Source organism: Chionomys nivalis, chromosome 21 (assembly GCF_950005125.1).
Source record: "Chionomys nivalis chromosome 21, mChiNiv1.1, whole genome shotgun sequence".
Taxonomy (NCBI): Eukaryota; Metazoa; Chordata; class Mammalia; order Rodentia; family Cricetidae; genus Chionomys; species Chionomys nivalis.
Genome location: NC_080106.1, coordinates 54,001,344 through 54,021,935, shown reverse-complemented (window position 1 = coordinate 54,021,935; position 20,592 = coordinate 54,001,344). Strand labels below are relative to the sequence as shown.

At 40.9% G+C, this 20,592-nt stretch overlaps 1 protein-coding gene across 1 annotated transcript in view; it reads right to left on the bottom strand.

Moving 5' to 3' along the window:
• Positions 1–20,592, bottom strand: part of Large1 (LARGE xylosyl- and glucuronyltransferase 1) — a 524,802-nt gene that overhangs the window by 7,472 nt on the left and 496,738 nt on the right. The window contains exons 12-13 of the mRNA XM_057753624.1: positions 19,889–20,167; positions 8,246–8,392 (exon numbers count right to left, since the gene is read on the bottom strand). Coding sequence (XP_057609607.1) covers positions 8,246–8,392; positions 19,889–20,167 — 426 coding nt within the window. The remainder of the gene's footprint in view (positions 1–8,245; positions 8,393–19,888; positions 20,168–20,592) is intronic.

Sequence of the window (20,592 nt, the reverse complement as noted above, 5' to 3'; positions counted from 1 at the left end):
AAGCATGGGATAAAACTGGACTCACTGAACATAGCGGACAATAAGGACTACTGAGAACTTAAGAACAATGGCAATGGGTTTTTGATCCTACTGCACGTACTGGCTTTGTGGGAGCCTAGGCAGTTTGGATGCTCACCTTACTAGACCGGGATGGAGGTGGGTGGTTCTTGGACTTCCCACAGGGCAGGGAACCCTGATTGCTCTTGGGGCTGATGAGGGAGGGGGACTTGATTGGGGGAGGGGGAGAGAAATGGGAAGTGGTGGTGGGGAGGAGGCAGAAATCTTTAATAAATAAATAATTAATTAAAAAAAAAAAAACAAAAAAACAAATCCCTGTTCTGCCATGTAGAAAGAGAGGACCTTGAACAATGAAAAACCTTAACAGGGCTTTGGGGCCTGCCTTATTGTCTACGAGTTACTAGGAGCCCAGCGAGAGGTCCTGTGCTGTGGAGATCAGGAGTGGTGAGTGACTGGCCGCCGGGTCGGCCGGTTACGGGAATGGAGTCTAGGCCTCCTCCAATTCCCTAAACTTTTCTGGCCATCCAGCTGGGCGTGTTCCTGGCTACTGGCTTTCTTTACCCCATTCCACCTTGCCCACAAGCACTTTTAATCTGCGGGGTCCTTAGATCCCATAGCACAGCCTGCTTCAGGACAGAGGGGATCTGAGAGCCAGCTCCAGTACTGAGGGGACCTAAGAGAGGGCAGACCAAGAAAAACTACCAAGTAAACAGCCACAGCAAAGATTGGAACAAGAAGCCAAGACTCCCTTGGCTTCATTTGAAGGAAGAGATGGGCAGGCGCCAATGCAAGAATTCCTCCAACAACCCGAAAAGCAACACGATAACACCAGAATCCAGTGAACATGCAACAGGAAGACTTAAACACCCTAACCCAGAAGAAGTAGAAGAAATTGACTTTAAACATAACCTTATAAAAATAATGGAGACCCTTAAACAGGAAGTGAAAAACTCCCTTAAAGAAATGGAAGAGAAGACAAACAAAAAGTTAGAAGAAATTAATAAATCCCCCAAAGATACCCAAGAAAACGCAAAGAGGTAAAGGAAACAGTTCAAGACTTGAAGATTAAAATAGAGGTAATAAAACACCAACTGAGGGATGACTGGATATGGAAAATCTGGGTAAAAGGACAGAAACTACAGAGACAGGCATAACCAACAGAATACAGAAGATAGAAGAAAGAATCTCAGGCACTGAAGATAGTCTAGAAGTAATAGACTCATTGATGAAAGAAAACAGAAAATCCAACAAATTCTTAACACAAAACATCCAAGAAATCTGGATGAAAAGACCACACCTAAGAATAATAGGGGTAGAAGAAGGAGAAGAATTCCAGATCAACGGCCCAGAAAATATATTCAACAAAATTTTAGAAGAAAACTTTATATATAAAGGTAAACTTATCAGAATTACACCTGACTTTTCTATGAAAACCATGAAAGCCATAAGGCCAAGGATAGCTGTGCTGAGGACACTAAGAGACCATGAATGCAAGCCCAGACTACTATACAAGCAAAGCTTTCTTTCACCATCAATGGAGAAAACAAGAATTCCAGGACAAAAACAGATTTAAACAATATGTAGCCTCAAACCCAGCCTTACAGAAAGTACTAGAAGGAAAACCTCAACCCAAGGAACCAACAATACCACAATAGCACAGACATCTGACAACCCTCCACCAGCACATCTCAAAGAAGGGAAACACTACCACCAAAAAAAAAAAAACCAGTAATAATAACCAGAGTTAACAACCACTGGTCATTAGTACCACTTAATATCAATGGATTCAATTCACCTATAAAAAGGCACCAGTTAAGAGAATGGATATGAAAACAGGATCCAATATTCTGCTGTTTACAAGAAACACACCTCAACCTCAAAGACAGACACTACCTCAGACAGAGTAGAGGGTTGAGAAAAGGTTTTCCAATCAAACGGACCTAAGAAACAAGCGGGTGTTGCTATCCTACTATCTAATAAAATTGATTTCAAAGTAAAATGAATCAGAAGGGATGGAGAAGGACACTTTATACTCATAATAGGAACAATTCATCAAAATGAAGTCCCAATCCTGAATATCTGTGCCCCTAATATAAAAGCACCCATATATGTAAAAGAAACATTAATAGAATTCAAAACACATCAAATCACACACACTAATACTAGATTTCAACATTCCTCTCTGACCAATGGACAGGTCAATCAGACAGAAACTTAATAGAGAATAAGAAAACTAACATATGAATCAAATGGACTTAACAGACATCTATAGAACATTTCACCCAAACAGGAAAGAATATACCTTCTTCTCAGCATCTCATGGAACCTTCTCAAAAATTGATCACATACTCAGTAACAAAGCAATCATGCACAGATACAAAAAAAAATGGAATAACTACCTGAATCTTAGCAGATCACCATGAAGTAAAGTTCACCCCCTGAAAGCCTACAAACTCATGGAAACTGAACAGTCAACTACTGAACCACACCTGGGTCAAGGAAGAAATAAAGAAAGAAATTAAAGTCTTCCTTGAATCCAATGAAAATAAGGACACAACATATCCAAACCTATGGAACACTATGAAAGCAGTGCAAAGAGGAAAGTTCATAGCACCAAGTGCCCACATAAAGAAAACAAAAACAGAGAAATCTCACATTAGAGACTTAACAGCACACCTGAAAGCTCTAGAAAAAAAAAAGGAGACTCACCCAGGAGGAGTAGAAGACTGGAAATAATCAAATTGAGGGCTGAAATCAACAAAATAGAAACACAGAAAACAATCCAAAGAATCAATGAAACAAAGAGCTGGTTCTTTGAGAAAATCAACAAGATCGACAAACCCCTACTCAAACTAATCAAAAGGCAGAGAGAGAACACTCAAATTAATAAGATCAGAAATAAAATGGGATATAAAAGTGACACTGAAGAAATTCAGAGAATCATTAGGTCTTACAAAAAAAGCCTGTATGCCACAAAATTGGAAAATGTAAAAGAAATAGATATTTTTTAGATAAATACCATATACCAAAATTAAAGCAAGACCAGGTGAACAATTTAAGTAGACCTATAAGTTGTGAGAAAATAGAAACTGTCATCAAAACCCTCCCAACCAAAAAAGCCCTGGACCAGATGGTTTTAGTGCAGAATTCTACCAGAACTTCGAAGAAGAGCTAATACCTATACTGCTTAATGTGTTTCACATAATAGAAACAAAGGAGTCCTTGCTAAGCTCTTTTTATGAGGCTACAGTTACCCTGATACCAAAACCACACAAAGACTCAACAAAGAAAGAGAATTACAGACCAAACTCACTCATGAAAATTGATGCAAAAATTCTCAATAAAATACTGGCAAATTGAATCCAAGAACACATAAAAAAAAACATCCATTATGATCAAATAGGCTTCATCCCAGAGAAGCCTGATTCAAAATACAAAAATCTATCAATATAATCCATCATATAATAGACTGAATGAAAAAAAATATGATCATTTCATTAGATGCTGAAAAAGCATTTGACAAAATTCAACACCCCTTTATTATAAAGGTCTTGAAGAGATTAGGGATACAAGGGTAATATCTAAATATAATAAAAGCTATTTACAGCAAGCCGACAGCTAACATCAAATTAAATGGAGAAAACCTCAAAACAATTCCACTAAAATCAGGAATAAGACAAGGCTGTCCACTCTCTCCATATCCCTTCAACATAGGGCATGAAGTTCTAGTAATAGCAATAAGACAACATAAGAAGATAAAGGGGATTCGAATTGGAAAGGAAGAAGTCAAACTTTCATTATTTGCAGATGATATGATAGTGTACATAAGTGACCCCAAAAACTCTACCAAAGAACTCCTACAGATGCTAAATACCTTCAGTGATGTGGCAGGATATAATATCCGCTCATAAAATCAGTAGCCCTCCTATACACAAAGGATTAAGAGATGGAGAGGGAAAATGGAGAAACATCACCTTTCACGATAGCCACAAATAGCATAAAGTATCTTGGGGTAACACTAACCAAGGAAGTGAAAGATCTATTTGACAAGAACTTTTGATGGAGGTGGGTCATCTTTCTATCTGTTGTTTCATTGGTTAAGTAATAAAGAAACTGCCTTGGCCCCTTTAATAGGACAGAAAATTAGGTAGGCGGAGTAAACAGACAGGATGCTGGGAGAAAGAAGCAGAGTCAGGGAGTTGCCATGATTCTCCCACTCCAGACAGACACAGGTTAAGATCCTCCCTGGTAAGCCAGCTCGTGGGACTACACAGAATATTAGAAATGGGTTAGATCAATATGTAAGAGCTAGCCAATAAGAGGCTGGAACTAATGGGCCAGGCAGTGATCAAAAGAATACAGTTTCCGGTGTAATTATTTCGGGGCATAAGCTAAGCCATGTGGGCGGCCGGGTGCCGGAGACTCAGCCCTGCCGCTCTTATTACAACAGAGTGGCACCCAACGTGCTAATGAACTCCACGCATTGGTATAGATTTTAAGGTCAATTTTGTTATATGTATATGCATATTTCTAATCTTGATTAAGGTATTGTGATTGTATAGTTCATTTAAAAATGTAATGTATATAGGTTGTTAATGGATAATCATCAATAATTGTCAAACTTTTAGTCATGTTAGTTAGATTTTCTAGATGTGCATAGATATATTTCAGCTAGGGATATATATTTCAGTTGGATAGGCATTCTTCATATCTTTCAAAGACTACAGAATATGGCATTTAATGTTTTAATAACTTAGGGCTTTTCATGACAATGAGACACGTCTGCTCCTGGCAGCACCAATCTACTTCAAGAGGATGATGGGCATCGAAGAGGCTCCTTATGGAGTTTGATAGCCATTTGGGCAAGAAACTGTTCTTGCCTGGACTGTTGCATAAACTGGACACAGAGAACCCTCAGAGAGAGGACTACTGAACTTGCCTAAAGGTGAGATGGTCTTTCGGGGTTCCTGACTCATGAAAGAGTCTGTGAGACATTCTACAGGACACAGCAAAAAATGACTGAACTGTCTTTGGAATTTTCCTGCTTCATGGAAATGTCTGCTGGATTCTATGGGCCTGTAGGCCAAAGATGGATGCCCCAACGGTACAGAGGAACTTTGCGTGACTGTCCAGGCAGCAAGATGTCTCTGTCATTTCTAGAGTTTTCTTATTTCTTGTTTACTTAGATAATATTATATCCTTCTGGAGTCTTTAATGGAATTGAAGAATGGTTAGTTATAGTTATAGTTTTCCTTAGTTATGATAAAAGATAAAATAGATATAAATATTGTAACTGTAATTCTTGCTTGATAACTGTTTTGCTATATGTAATCTTACTATGTTAAAGTGAAAGCCTTTCTTTTTTGTTTAAACAGAAAAAGGGGAAATGATGGAGGTGGGTCATCTTTCTATCTGTTGTTTCATTGGTTAAGTAATAAAGAAACTGCCTTGGCCCCTTTAATAGGACAGAAAATTAGGTAGGCGGAGTAAACAGACAGTATGCTGGGAGAAAGAAGCTGAGTCAGGGAGTCGCCATGATTCTCCCACTCCAGACAGACGCAGGTTAAGATCTTTCCTGGTAAGCCAGCTCGTGGGACTACACAGAATATTAGAAATGGGTTAGATCAATATGTAAGAGCTAGCCAATAAGAGGCTGGAGCTAATGGGCCAGGCAGTGATTAAAAGAATACAGTTTCCGTGTAATTATTTCGGGGCATAAGTAAGCCATACGGGCAGCCGGGTGCCGGGGACACAGCCCCGCCGCTCTTATTACAACAAACTTTAAGTCTTTGAATAAAGAAATTGAAGAGGATACCAGAAAATGGAATGATCTCCCATGCTCTTGGATTGGTAGGATCAACATAGTAAAAATGGCAATTCTACCAAAGGCAATCTATAGATTCAATGCAATCCCCATTGCAATCCCCATCAAAATCTCAACAAAATTCTTCACAGACCTTGAGAGAACAATAATCAACTTTATATGGAAAAGCAAAAAACCCAGGATAGCCAAAACAATCCTATACAATAAAGGAACTTCTGGAGGCATTACCATCCCTGACTTCAAACTCTATTACAGAGCTACAGTAATGAAAACAGCTTGGTATTGGCATAAAAACAGAGATGTTGGCCAATGGAATCGAATTGAAGACTCAGATATTAATCCACACACCTATAAACACCTGATTTTTGACAAAGAAGCTAAAATTATACAATGGAAGAAAGAAAGCATCTTTAACAAATGGTGCTGGCATAACTGGGCATCAACCTGTAGAAGAATGAAAATAGGTCCATATCTATCACCATTCACAAAACTCAAGTCCAAATGGATTAAAAACCTCAATATAAATGTGACCACCACACTGAACCTGATAGAAGAGAAAGTGGGAAGTAGCCTGCAATACAGGAGACCACTTCCTATGTATAACCTCAGTAGCACAGACAATAAGAGCAACAATGAATAAATGGGACCTCCTAAAACTGAGAAGCTTCTGTAAAGCAAAGAACACAGTCATTAAGACAAAAGGCAACCTTCTAAATGGGAGAAGATCTTCACCAACCCCACATCAGACAAAGGTCTGATCTCCCAAATACATAAAGAACTCAAGAAGCTAGACATTAAAATTCTTAATGACCAATTAAAAATGGGGTACTGAACTGAACAGAGAATTCTCAACAGGAGAATTTCAAATGGCCAAAAGATACTTAAGGACATGTTCAACTTCCTTAGCTATCAGGGAAACACAAATCAAAACAACTTTGAGATACTATCTTATACCTGTCAGAATGGCTAAAATCAAAAACACCAATGATAAACTATGCTGCAGAAGATGTGGAGTAAGGGGAACACTCATCCATTGCTGGTGGGAATACAAACTCATGCAACTACTTTGGAAATCAGTGTGGCGGTTTCTCAGAAAATGGGAGTCAACCTACCTCAGGATCCAGCAATACCATTCAATCATTCTACAAAAGCATTTGTTCAACTATGTTCATAGCATCATTATTTGTAATAGCCAGAAGTTGGAAACAATCTAGATGTCCCTCAATGAAAGAATGGGTAAAGAAAGTGTGGCACATCTACTATTCAGCAGTAAAAAACAATGACATCTTTAATTTTGCATGCAAATGGATGGAAATAGAAAACACTATCCTGAGTGAGTTAACCCAGACCCAAAAATACGAATATGGTATGTACTTATTCATTAGTGGATTCTAGCCATAAACAAAGGACATTGAGCCTATAGTTAGTGATCCTAGAAAAGCTAAGTAATAAGATGAACCAAAAAATATATATATATATATATAGATCCTTCTGGAAATTGGAAGCAAACAAGATCACAAGGCAAAAGTTGGAAGCATGGGGGTAGGGGTAGGGTGGGGTGGGGGGAAGGGGAGAGAGTAGGGAGAAGGGGAGGGTCTTAATGAGGGATTGTACATATTGGGTTGCCCTGGAAAGTCTGTGTAGGCATTGTCTTGATTGCCTTAATATGGAAGACCTTCCCTAAATGTGGGTGTTACCTACTAGTAGTAGCCAGACCTGGAAGAAGGAAAGCTTTTTGTTTACTTGGTTTTCACTCTGGCTGACAAATTCATCTATCCAATTGCTCCTACCATTGCTAGCTCCTTCTGTGGTATTAGAACAAGCTTCTTCAGCCATTCAATGTGTACTGAAGAGAAAGGATCTACCAGATCCTTGGCATAAGATTGTATTGTTGTAGTACTTAGGCACCTGGATTGGGGAACTACTATATTCTTGGCTTCTCCAATAGAGACAGCCATTTTTGGACCATTCTGATTGTATTGCATATGGTAATATATATATATATATATATATATATATATATATATTCATTCTATCAATTTTGTTCTTCTAGAGAACATTACCATGTACACCAAAGGCAGAATTCTGAGCTAAGGGATAGTGACAAGGTGCTAAATGGAATTTGTCATGCCTTTTAAAGTATGAACATAAATGTGTGGCTTCTTGCCCCAGCAAGCCTCTTTCCATCTGGATGCAGTCCCTACCATCCATGTATAAAGGAAAGTAAATAACATGTCAGGGAGAAATAGCAGAGTCCCAAGGATACTGGGATTAGTATCTCTCTTTGGTTTTATAGTGGACTAATGCAACATACTGTCCTCTTTGCCAACATCTTTAACATCTGGGTGTCCTGGGAGAGAGATGCTTTGGGAACTGCAGATGTCTGCTGTGAGGGTCACTCACCTGAATGTAAATAGGGTCCCCATGTCTAACATTGACAGAAGCTCTGCTTTTGACTTGGGGAAAGAGAGTCGGTATCGCAGTGTCTCGAATGCGGGGACAATCATTGCTTTCTTCGTGTTGGCAAGGTCAAGCTGGATGACAGACTTCCTGAAAGAGATGCAAAGAGAGATAAAAGGTGCCTTTGATGTCAGGTCAAACCTCTTCCTTGTGAGGATAAGCTGATGGTCAGTCCAGGAAGATTAAGCAACTGTTCAAATGCCTCATACAAAACACAGAGAGGAACTGACAGATTATCATTGCTAACCAAGAGCAGACTAAACGGTAGAGGTAGGGTCTACTGCCCACAAAATTGCAGTGTGCACTACTATCACAGCCAGGAATAGAAGGGGGAAATCTCAAAGGACCTATGTCTACCTCTTCTACAACACTGCAAGTCATAGAAGACCAGGGATACAAAGCCAATGAGAGGAAAGACCACCCATGACCCCTCGACTCTGGGATGACCCTGATCCTGAACCTGCAAAGTATATGGTCAGCACCAGTCAAGGTAAGTCAGAACAGTTCTCCAACTTCATTGACTCCCACCCAGTCTTCTGCTCCTCAGAACCTGGCTCCTGCCCCCACGTTGGACTGTTGGCTACCAGTATACAGTTGAGTCTAAAAAAGGTATGGACCTACTTATCTATTTTAGATGTGAAATAAGAATCTATTCTTGAGTCCCTGGGACTCTAGGCCATAAAAATGTTGGGGGAATAGAGTAGCTTGAATGTAATTGACCCCAATAAGCTCACTGAGAGCGGCACTATTAGGAAGTGTAGCTTGGTTGGAGCAGGTATGGCCATGTTGGAGGAAGTGTGTCACTGCTGGAGCAGGGTTTGAGGTCTGCTACGCCCAAGATATGTCCAGTGTCTCAGTTCACTTTCCGTTACCTGCAGATGAAGATGTATTAACTCTCAGCTCCTTCTTCAGCACCACGTCTACCTGCATGCATCCATATCCTGCCATGATAATGGACTAAACCTCTGAAACTATAAGCCACCCAATTAAACGTTTTCACTTATAAAAGTTGCTGTGGTCATAGTATCTCTTCACAGCAAAAGAAACCCTAAGACACGAGATGTTGTTACACAGTCAGTTGATGGAGGTGGTTCTTGTATCTTATCTGTTGCTTTTATTGGTTACATAGGTATTCTTCATATCTTTCAAAGACTGCAAAATATGGCATTTAAAATATTTTAGTAACTTAGGGTTTTTCATGACAATGAGACACGTCTGCTCCTGGCAGCACCAGCTACCTCAAGAGGAAGATGGGCATCGAAAAGGCTCCTTATGGAGTTTGATAGCCATTTGGGCAAGAAACTGCTCTTGCCTGGACTGTTACACAAAGAACCCGCAGAAAGGACTGCTAAACTTGCCTAAAGGTGAGATGATCTTTCAGGGTTCCTGATTCATAAAAGAATCTATGAGACATTCTGCAGGACACAGCACAAAGTGACTAAACTGTCTTTGAATTTTCCTGCTTCATGGAAATGTCTGCTGGATACTATGGGCCTGTAGGCTAAAGATGGATGCCCCAACAGTACAGAGGAACTTTGAGTGACTGTCCAGACAGCGAGATGTCTCTGTCATTTCTAGAGTTTGAAGTTTCTTAGTTCTTGTTTACTTAGGTAATATTATATCCTTCTGGAGTCTTTGATGGAGTTAAAGAATGGATAGATAGTTATAGTTTTCCTTAGTTCTGATAAGAGATAAAATAGATATAAATATTGTAACTGTAATTCTTGCTTGATAACTGTTTTGCTATATGTAATCTTACTATGTTAAAGTGAAAGCCTTTCTTTTTGGTTTAAACAGAAAAAGGGGAAATGATGGAGGTGGTTCTTGTATCTTATCTGTTGCTTTCATTGGTTAACTAATAAAGAAAACTGCCTTAGCCCATTTGATAGGCCAAACCTTAGGTGGGTGGAGTAAACAGAAGAAAATGCTGGGAGAAAGAAGCTGAGTCAGGAGTCGCCATGATTCTCCCACTCCAGACAGACGCAGGTTAAGATCTTCCCTGGTAAGCCAGCTCATGGTGCTACACAAAATATTAGAAATGGGTTAGATCAATATGTAAGAGCTAACAAATAAGAGGCTGTAGCTAATGGGCCAGGCAGTGATTAAAAGAATACAGTTTCCGTGTAATTATTTCGGGGTATAAGCAAGCCATGCGGGCGGCCGGGTGCCGGGGATGCAGCCCCGCTCCTCTTATTTCAACAGTCAGTGGTCACTGTACATCCACCATCACGTGCCAGCTACATAGAAATACAGCCACCACACACTGCCCAGATAGTACTTACATAAATGGCTCTATATGCTAAAAGTCTGAGGACAAAGATCTCTAAATTTGAAGCAAGGCTGCATCTGTGGAAACTTAAGTTATAAATTGCATGAAAGTAGAGTAGGAGGTTGGGAGGGCAAAATTATGACGGGAACAGGACATTCATTTATATGCATATATAAACATGAGGTTCTCTATATAAGCCCCAGTTATTATTGTGTGCTTACATATGTATGGGTGCATTGTGTGTAAGTCAGAGGTCAGTCTTGGAATATCTATCATTCCTCATCTCATCTTGTGTTTGGAGACACTGTCTCTCATTGGGAACCAGAGCTTGCCAATTAGGTTAGGTCGGCAAGCTCCAGGGTTCACCTGCTTCTGTATCCCCAGTGCTGGGATTATAGGCATACACTACTACATTCAGCTTTTTCTTGTTTAATTTTCAGATCAAACTCAGGTCCTCAAGCTTGCCCAGGAAGCCTCTTTTCTGACTGAGATTTTGGTCCCCACTTGCAACTACCCTAAAAACCATTTGTTTTAATGTCATGCTCAAAACTAATTCTTCTTTCTAAAGGGCTATTTATAGCAGCAGCCCTCAGAGCTTGCCTGCTCTGTCTAGGGATATACACTCAGCCTAAGGGAAATAACACATTTCTCACTCTTGGTGATTTATATAGAAACAGAGCCTGGGAGACCACACAGATGACTTTGTTGGGGCTCTGCAGGTTTTTGAACTTCTGTTGCAAAGATGCCCACAGTTGCTCATCTTAACTTTGGTCTCACTGCACTGGCTTTCCAATTCTACTTTGATTCCATTAGAAGATATTCACCCTGTGATTTATTTTTACTATAATTATATTCTTATAACAGAATCTGTTACTTATAATCAAACACTAACAGATATATTGCGAAGCCTATATTGCAACAAACAGAACCAATGCGCAGCATACCTTATAAATAGGCTCTGGTTAGTTCCTTTCCCTCCACAGAGAGTATCTGGTTCTGCAGTGATTTCTGCAAATTTCTTTGATCTCACCGAAACACAAACTGCCACAAGGATAGTTCTGTTCCCAGATAAGTTCATTTTGGACTCAGTTCAGAAGGTTTCAATTTTGAGGTTCTGAAAAGATCTCATTAAGGAAGTTGTCTCTGCAGTATAGTGGTTGTAGCGTCTACATTCTGAACATTTCAGTTGAGTGGGATAGTAACTATGGCCTGGGCCCTGCTGCAATGTGCCCTGTTGATACATTCTATCTTGGCTGGGACATGCTAGCTCAGGGGCAAATAATCTGCCACCATCATTTGCCTGTAAGGTAAGTCATGCAATGACTACAGAATTTTCCAGAAGCAAGGGTGTGATGATGGTGCACCTGGGTTGGCTGACTTGAGTTATACAAATGGGCCCCCCAAACTGAGTGACTTTGGATCACTCCATACATCTCCTTTCTACTACTGAATCTAGACTGTTAGAATTGAAGGTTTTGTATTTTCTTGTTGAAAAATTTCACTGGATCACAACTGTCTTCTTGAACAAGTAACATTAGATGAAGGTATTTGGTATATGTGATTAACATCTTCATCACTTGATCTTAAGGAAAGCAGCTAACCCTTAATAACATAGTCAATTAGTTGAAGAATGCAAAAGCCAAGTTTTCTTAAAAAAAAAAAAAGACTGATGCCTCAGGGCTGTAACAGACACTAACTGTGATTCCACATGGAAGCCTGCTGTACCACATTCAAGCTTGCCAATTTCAAAATCTTGCCAACCCTTAAAGTCTGCTTTTCTATATTTCCATATCCACCCATCCATCCATATCGCTGCATCTCTTTTTCATGTAGAGCACTGAGTGACATGCATTGCTTCTTGTTCAAAACATTTTCAAAGTATTTATAAACTTCCTGCAATAGTTTGGGTTGGGGAACATTTTGGTATCTACCTAAATGGTGGAGGGTACTACTGATAAAATGGAGAACACTGCAGAATAGGTGCTGTCTTCAAAGCTTGTCTGCCTCTCTTCTGACCTAGATACATTTTACTACCTGTTTCACTCATTGAGTCCCTATGTGAAAACAGAGGGTGACACTATTTCTTTGCTCTCAGAGTTTTAGAGACCAATGGAGGGTTTGTCTTGTAGTAGTGAGTCCCCTCTCCTTCCAAGTCTCAACTTACAATGGACTTGAGGTAGGAGAAAAGGAGAGCATGGACCATTCAAAAGAGAGGCATACTGTTAGATCAAGGGCAGATTTCTGGCTTTTTTATGGAAATAAAAAGTATTAACCTTTCAGTTTCCAGCAAGCCTTTGGCACCCTTTCTCTATATCAAAAACAACTTGGGCATCCATGACAGTCAACTTATCTGCTTTCCCAACTTCTCCTGGCTCTATTGTTGGGTCTCATTTTCCCCTCAGTCCTTCCTCTCAACTCACTGGAACAAGTAAATTTTGGGATAGTCCCTATCCCAGAATTATCCTACCTAGAATAAGTGGTAAGCAGAGAAGGAGAAGAAAATGTGGGTAAGTAATAAAGTTTCCTATGCCCCAAGGAGGTAAAGACTCTAAGCTCTCATGGGGCTTACTGAAAGCTCCAGGGACAGTGGAACAGGGTAACTGCTAAATATATGGATGTTCCAGTATTTAGAATTTCCAGACCCTAGCAGTTGATCTCATGCTAACACATACGCATTTTTCTCTGTCCAGTTTTTCCCCACACTCTCTGCCTTAGAAACAGATGTTTCTGTAACCAGGAAAACCGCCCAAGTTGTAGCATGAGATTTATGGGCAGGGGTACTTCATAGAAACAAGGGACAACTTATCACTGCCCTCTTAGAATATCACCTCCTGAGGGTCTTGATGGTGAAGACAAGGCTGTAGAACCTGGTGGTTAGCTAGTATTCTGCTTAATCATTCAACCTGTTTGTTATGTACAACAGAGTCTCCCAGAAGGGTAGTTCCACTGCAGGTGCCTTGAATTCAGATCCAACCCAGACATTCACCAGCTGGTACTCTTGAGCAAGCCCTGAGACTACCATGGTTTGGTAGGTAGGATGTGCACTTAGTGTGTACTCTGTAGGGTTTTGTAAGGGTTGAATGGGTATCCTCAGGCAAAGGTTAAGATAGCTCTCAATGCATAGACCTCTATGTACAATCTGGGTTGATGGTTGTGGTCATAGTGATGAATTTGGACATGGGCATCTTGATCAATCAGCAGGCTAAACAGAGAGCACTTCCGGAAAAGCTCACAGGGAACTAGATTTTCAGGTAGCAATGCTGAGCCCTGAGGTGGGGGACTCAGTCTGAGTACCCTCATAAGCAACATAAATGGAGGTGCTCGTTTGCTAAAACACACGCAGGATTATAACAGTGCTTAGCACATAGCAAGTGCTCTAAAAATGCTAATGTTATAGGTAGAATTAGAAGGCTATGTGGACTCAAGGAAATGCCACCTAGTTAATGTATCTCAATAGACACCTGGCCTGACTCACTTGTCACCTCTTTTACCCTGTTCACATTGCTACACTCATCCCACTATACACCAGAGAAAATGTAAAGGAATGCACTTATGTATCCCCTTAGAATAAATGGAACTACACTGACTACTTATTCCCACATGCTACAAAGTACACTGTTGGCCAGGGTACCATGTTTTACTCCTAGAACATAAATACAGGGAAGGCAATGGTTATAGCCATGGCTTGTAGGTAATAATCAGCAATGAGAATTTTGCAGGTGACCAATGATGGAAACCAGTCCAATTCCATGGTGTGAATAGTCCTGGTTGTGAAACAGTTGAATATCTCACCCTTCAACTCTTCTTCCCTTCAGTCCAACAGCGATACCAGCTGTATTTGAGTCCCACTGATCTTTAAACCTAACCTCAGCTATCAGCTCTTTTTGAGGTGTTGCATGACCACCCACATCTTCCTGATATACTCTCAGCTCCTGCAATTCTATTTTGCATTCATAATGAAAATTATAATGGAAACAATATTAGCAGAGGTAGTAGCAATACAACCAGATTAAAAACTCCAAGCATGGAAAAATGTTGCTTCCCCTGTGCTTTGTCGCAAGTCTTCTATACTAGGTATACACTGCGTGGTCACAGGAAGACTGTCTTATCACTTTCTAAGACTCATGAGAAAGATATGGGATGATCCTCATGTAAAAGTCAAGGAACATCTAGGAGGTACCTAGATGACAAGTCCAAGTAAATGTTCCCTAAGGAGGTGTGGTGATTTGAATGCAAAATATGCCTTACAATTTCTAGAAGTGATCTCAACTAGTGGTGTTGTTTGGGAAGATTTATGTAGGTAGCCTTCCTGGAAGATGTATGTAAATTGAGGATAGGTTTTGAGATTAAAAGCCTCACCTATTTTCAGTATGCTTTCTCTGCTTTGTGCTTGTGGCAGAAGATGTAAGCTCATAGTCTCTTGCTCCAGCAATCATACCTGCTACTTGCTGTCATGCCTCTTTGCCAGGATGGATGCCTATCCTTTTGGAATCATAAGCCCAAATAAAGTTGCCAATGATCATGGTAATTTATCATGCAACAGAAAAGCAACTCATATATGAGGATAGAATCCCCTTGACTTAAAATGGGGTCACATCCTGATATACTCATCATACACTGAAAGCATGGTGTATGGGAAATCCATTTACTACACCTAATCTAGTTAACACCATAGCTTAGTCTTGTAGCACAGTGTGGGGTATCAGTTGTCCCATTGCCACACAGTTGACTGGAGCTTTTGACACTGTTCAGTCTGGAATCAAGACAAGATTTTATGCTAACTGCTAGCTGGGAAAAACAGCAAAATTCAAAATCGTTAAGTATGGGTTCTGTAGATACATCATTATATAAGTGAAAAATCAAAAATGAACCATTGTAGACCAGATACCATTTATCTGTTTCTCATGTCCATGAGAGGAAAAAATGAAATAGTTCCATGCAATTACCCAACTGTCCTGAAGGTGGCGGGGCATTTGCAAGGGAAGGTCCTGCAGTGAGGACTGGCAAATGAGTCCCAAACTGACAACTGTGAGCCTGCCATGGGGTAGGGAATTCATTCCTGTGGAACATCTACTATAATCCAGTGGAATGTCAGTGCCCCTTCTCTAGGTGAAACAAAAGAAGTTTTTTTTTTTTTTGGAAGAAGTTTTGGGAAATGGAGCAAGCTGCCCCAAGTCATGTACCTGTTCAAATGAAGGTCTGTGTGGTTTCTTCATGCCCCCTGACCTTACTAACAGTTCTGTGATCAAGCATGAAAGCTGGGTCTCTAACAGATACTTTACTAGACACAGATTGGGCTGGAAGAGAATTTGGTGATACTCTGCAGAATAATAAAAACTTCATTATTTTCCAAATGAGCTGTTTGTTTTGCTATAATATTAGCAGGTTGCTAAGCAACTGCCCAGTGTGCTGCAATGCTGAACTTTTTTTTTAGAAACTAAGAAAGACCTTAAAAAATGTAACATAAGCAGGAGTTTTGGATGCAAGAATGAACTGGTGGTTTGCTGTCCAGCAAGCAAGCTATACAGGTAGAAGGCCATTTTCTCTTCTTTCTGACACTAATCATTCAGTTCCCTGGGCCCTATATTTAGTCACCTATAGAAATGTTTACCTCGGCTGGCAGGGCTTCCCGGGTGTCATATTTGTGGTATTACTATTTGAAGGTTAACAGAGTTTGAATAAAACATTTTTGCTATATTTACATGTGAAAAAGTGAGTCTCTACCAGGGTCTACTGGCCTTCTTGGAAACTACATATATTGTAGCAAATAGAGCAAATAGCACCCTTAAGCTCATCTTAAACCAGTAATAGCACACTGCTCTCAAATGTGCCCATGAGTAATTCACACATCAGAAGCAAACACCTGGTAATCACTAAAATTTTTTTCTCCAAGCAAAGCAAATCAATAATCTGCCTACATAAAAAATGATGAGACTAAATTTATTTTGGCCTTGTGACTGAATTTTTACAGGCTCTCAAGATTCTGGTGTCTAGAAACAATCTAGGTCAGAGGTTACACACTGGTAAGCAGGTGAGAGAGGACTAATGTTGCCTGGCCATATAGTTTGGTTCCATAGCATTAAAAACTCATTTTCAATTATTTGCACATTTTAAAGATTTTTTTATGTATATCAGTGTTTTGACTATACATATACATGTGTGTCACAAGAGTGCTTGGGTTTAAGAGAGGGCCAGTTCTCTGGAGTAATGAATGGCTATGAACTCCTTCACTTTCCTGGGACCCAAGTTTAGCCACCTGTAAAAATGTTTACCTCAGTTGGCAAGGTACCGGGAACTGAACCTGTGTCTTCTATAGGAGCAACAAGTGCTCTTAACTGCTGACCCATCTCTCCAGCTGCCTATTATTTTATAATATTAAAACATTAGAACACATGAAAACTCAGGTCCTCTGAGAAAACATATAGAGTGAGTAACTCCAATCCTGTTCCAACAGAGGTAATTCCATACCTGGGCAGATGGTTCTTGCTCAGATAAGTCTGTGAACCCTAAATAGTAAGAAAGTGATAGGGTTTGAAGGGCTATCTGTAATATCTGAAAACTTCTGATGAGATTCATATGGTGATCCTTGAATTAAATAAAACAGTTAATGGTAACACATATTGCCTAGAACTGAATTGCCATCAGCAATTTTAAGTCTTTGTCCAATGACAGACACATAGGGAAGAAACAAACACCCATTCCTATGTGCTGTGTTGTAAAACATGCTGCCCATGAGGTAAAGTTGGGAAATGGGTCACTGAGATGAGAGAAGGCCTGTTAACACTCAATTCATTGTGGTAAAGACTTCTCAGGAAAATTCCAGGTTATGGATGGGCAGGGCACAGTCCTCTAACCTCTCTCTTCTCAGTCTAATCCAAGGATGGCCCTAATTACCTAGTTATTCCTCTACTACGTAGCCTAGCATCTTGCTAACTGTCAAAATTCCCAAGCTGACAGGGATAAGGCAGAGTTGAGAGTATCTTCTGATCACACGGGGTAGGGGGCACCTTCTCCTACATACTGGAATGTTGTCAACCAGTTGCAGTTGGACCAGAAGAAAAATCAATGAATGGACTCTGGCAGAGTCAGGAGTAATTCACTTACAGGCTTTAAATCAAAACTCCATCCACTTCTGTACTGGAAGGTTAAATTGCTTGGGGTCAGTCACCCTTTCATTCCCTGACAGCTGAGGGGGCTCTTCCATGATTACCAGGAAGGGATTGATGTCTCAAACAACACCTTGCAATGAAAGTCTAATGTGCTAGAGGTTTAATCCATATTCAACCTTAACAAGGATGCCTTCTCTTGCTGGAGAGGGAGGAAAAAATGGAGGGAAGATGGGAGAAAGAGGGGTATCAATTTCTGGACATCATATGCTGGGCAGCTAGAAACCCCAGAGTAGTTAGGCAAGGTCTGAGAGAGGGACCTGTCAAACACTGCTTCAAGTCTTATGGCTGCAAGGTCTCCAGACTCAAACCTGCTATTTTGCCTCTCCAAGCCTTAAAGGCCCATGATGTAACACAGGGCAGCTCCACATGCTTCCGAGGATTATATGTACATCTTAAAAAGACAATATGTATATACTTCCCTGCTCCCATATCCATCCTTCCTTTATCCCAACTATCCCATTCCCCCAAGCTCTCCCCATCCTCCCCTTCTCACTTTTCTCTCCCTAATTAAGGGAGCCATTTTAGGGTTGGCAAGAGCCTTGACTCTAGCGGGGTTCCCAGGGGTCCAGAGAGATGTCCCCAACTAGGTCGTTGGGCAGCTGAGGAAAGAGAGCCTGAAATGGCCCGATCCTATAGCCATACTAACTAATGAATATCTTGCATATCACCATAGAACCTTCATCTGGCGATGGATGGAGATAAAGACAGAGACCCACATTGGAGCACTGGACTGAGCTCCCAAGGTCCAAATGAGGAGCAGAAGGAGGGAGAATATGAGCAAGGAAGTCAAGACCACAAGGGGGGCACCCACCCACTGAGACAGTGGGGCTGATCTATTGGGAGCTCACCAAGGCCAGCTGGACTGGGACTGAAAAAGCATGGGATAAAACCAGACTCTCTGAACATGGTGGACAATGAGGGCTGATGAGAAGCGAAGGACAATGGCATTGGGTTTTAATTCTACTGCATGTACTGGCTTTGTGGGAGCCTAGCCTGTTTGGATGCTCACCTTCCTAGACCTGGATGGAGAGGGGAGGACCTTGGACTGCCCATAGGGCAGGGAACCCTGACTGCTCTTTGGACTAGAGAGGGAGGGGAGTGGGGAGTGGGGCGTGGGGGAGGGAAAAGGGAGGCGGGGAGGAGGCGGAAATTTTTAATAAAAAAAAAAAAAGAAAAAAAATTGATCTTAAAAAAAAAGACAATATGTACAAAGCATCTCTAGGGATATGTGGGGTCCAGCAGGCACTATCTTAGACACAGAGGAAATCCATGCTGACAAATGACAGTTGGAAAAGGGCCCTTTAACAATGTTATTGAATCTCATATACCCAGTGACTTTACTTTTCTCTCACGTACAATTTTGAACTGTATGAACTCTACAGTCCCTTTCAATTCATATTGTTTATGATGCTGCAGTAAATGTAATTCCCTATAGAGCCACCCAGCCATATACCAGTGTACTCCTTTCTGCCCTGCTATGTATGGATAGGTAAAAAAGGTCACTGGAAATTCATACGGTTCTGAGATTAGGTGTCCTGTGCTGTGACTCCCCAGTTCCCTCTGCTCTAGTTATGCAACATAGAACAGCATCTTCCAGTCTTGTTAAGCAGCTTCCCATTTGTAAAATGAAGACAAAAATATGATCTCTGGCATGGACCACGAGAGGAGGAAACAGAATGAGATCTTATATGTCAATCACTTTCTGGTACAAGTGCTTCAACATATGCTAGGCATCATAATTACTTAGGTTTGCTTTAAAGAGCAGGCAGTGGTCTTTTGAGAATGGTTATAGGAAGTCTGCTGGAAAACTGCAAGAGGGGCAGGCATTTTGAACAAAAAGGATCTTTCTATACAAAAATTAACATGTCACTATGGAAACTCAGATCCAGTCTATGCATGGGATAACAGAACTTTATATGCATCTTCCAGACCTGTAGGGACCCTTTAACAGGGTCCTACTGAAGGCAGGAACAATCTCTGGGCAGACCCCTTTCCCTTTTTGGGTTTCAGTTGCCCTACCTATAAAAGGTGAGTGGCAGACTGGACAATGGACCAGGACTGAGGACCTTCTGGTCTAGTTCTTCATTATCCTATATGACTGCCAGCCTAAAAAGTGAAGAGAGCAGTTAGGTCCCCTGGGGTCCTTACCTGAGGTACTCATAGAGCCCATACATGGGCAGGAAGTCAATGTCAGATAAGAACACGTAGGGTGTGCTGATATGCTTCATAGCCACATTGCGCAAGAGGTTGACAGGATAGAACTGACCCTCCTTATACACGATGTGGTAGCCCACATTGTGGCGGCTCATGAGCACCTCGGATCCCTGGGCATAGCGGAGAAACTGCTGGGCTTCAGCATCAGACAGGTAGAGGGCCAGGCTGATGGGCCCCTCCCAGTGCTTACAGATGGCCTCTAGCATCTGGAGTCTGGAAAAGAAGGGAAGAAAGCAGCATCAGCATACCACCTCTGAGTCTCTGCCTCTAGCATGTCCTGGACAATCAGATGCAAATCCAAATTTCTTGACTAAATATGACTAAGTCTCTTACCAGTAAAGCAGACACAACACCCACCTTGTTGATCCTACTCTTCTTCTACTTGCAACTGATTGCATGACACGTTTCCCATTTTAAGCCTCATATTCATCTCCACTCACTCTAAGCTTCAGATTCATCCTCAAGATGCTGTGACTTGGCTGGGTTTTCAACCCAAGGTTCATATATTGAAAGTCAGATTCTTTGTGTGGTGGTACTGAGACTTTTAAGAGATGAGTCTGAGGGAAGGTAGTTCAGTCATTTGGGGTGCTACACTTACAAAGGATGAATGTAGCTCTCATTGGATCTCAGTTAATTCT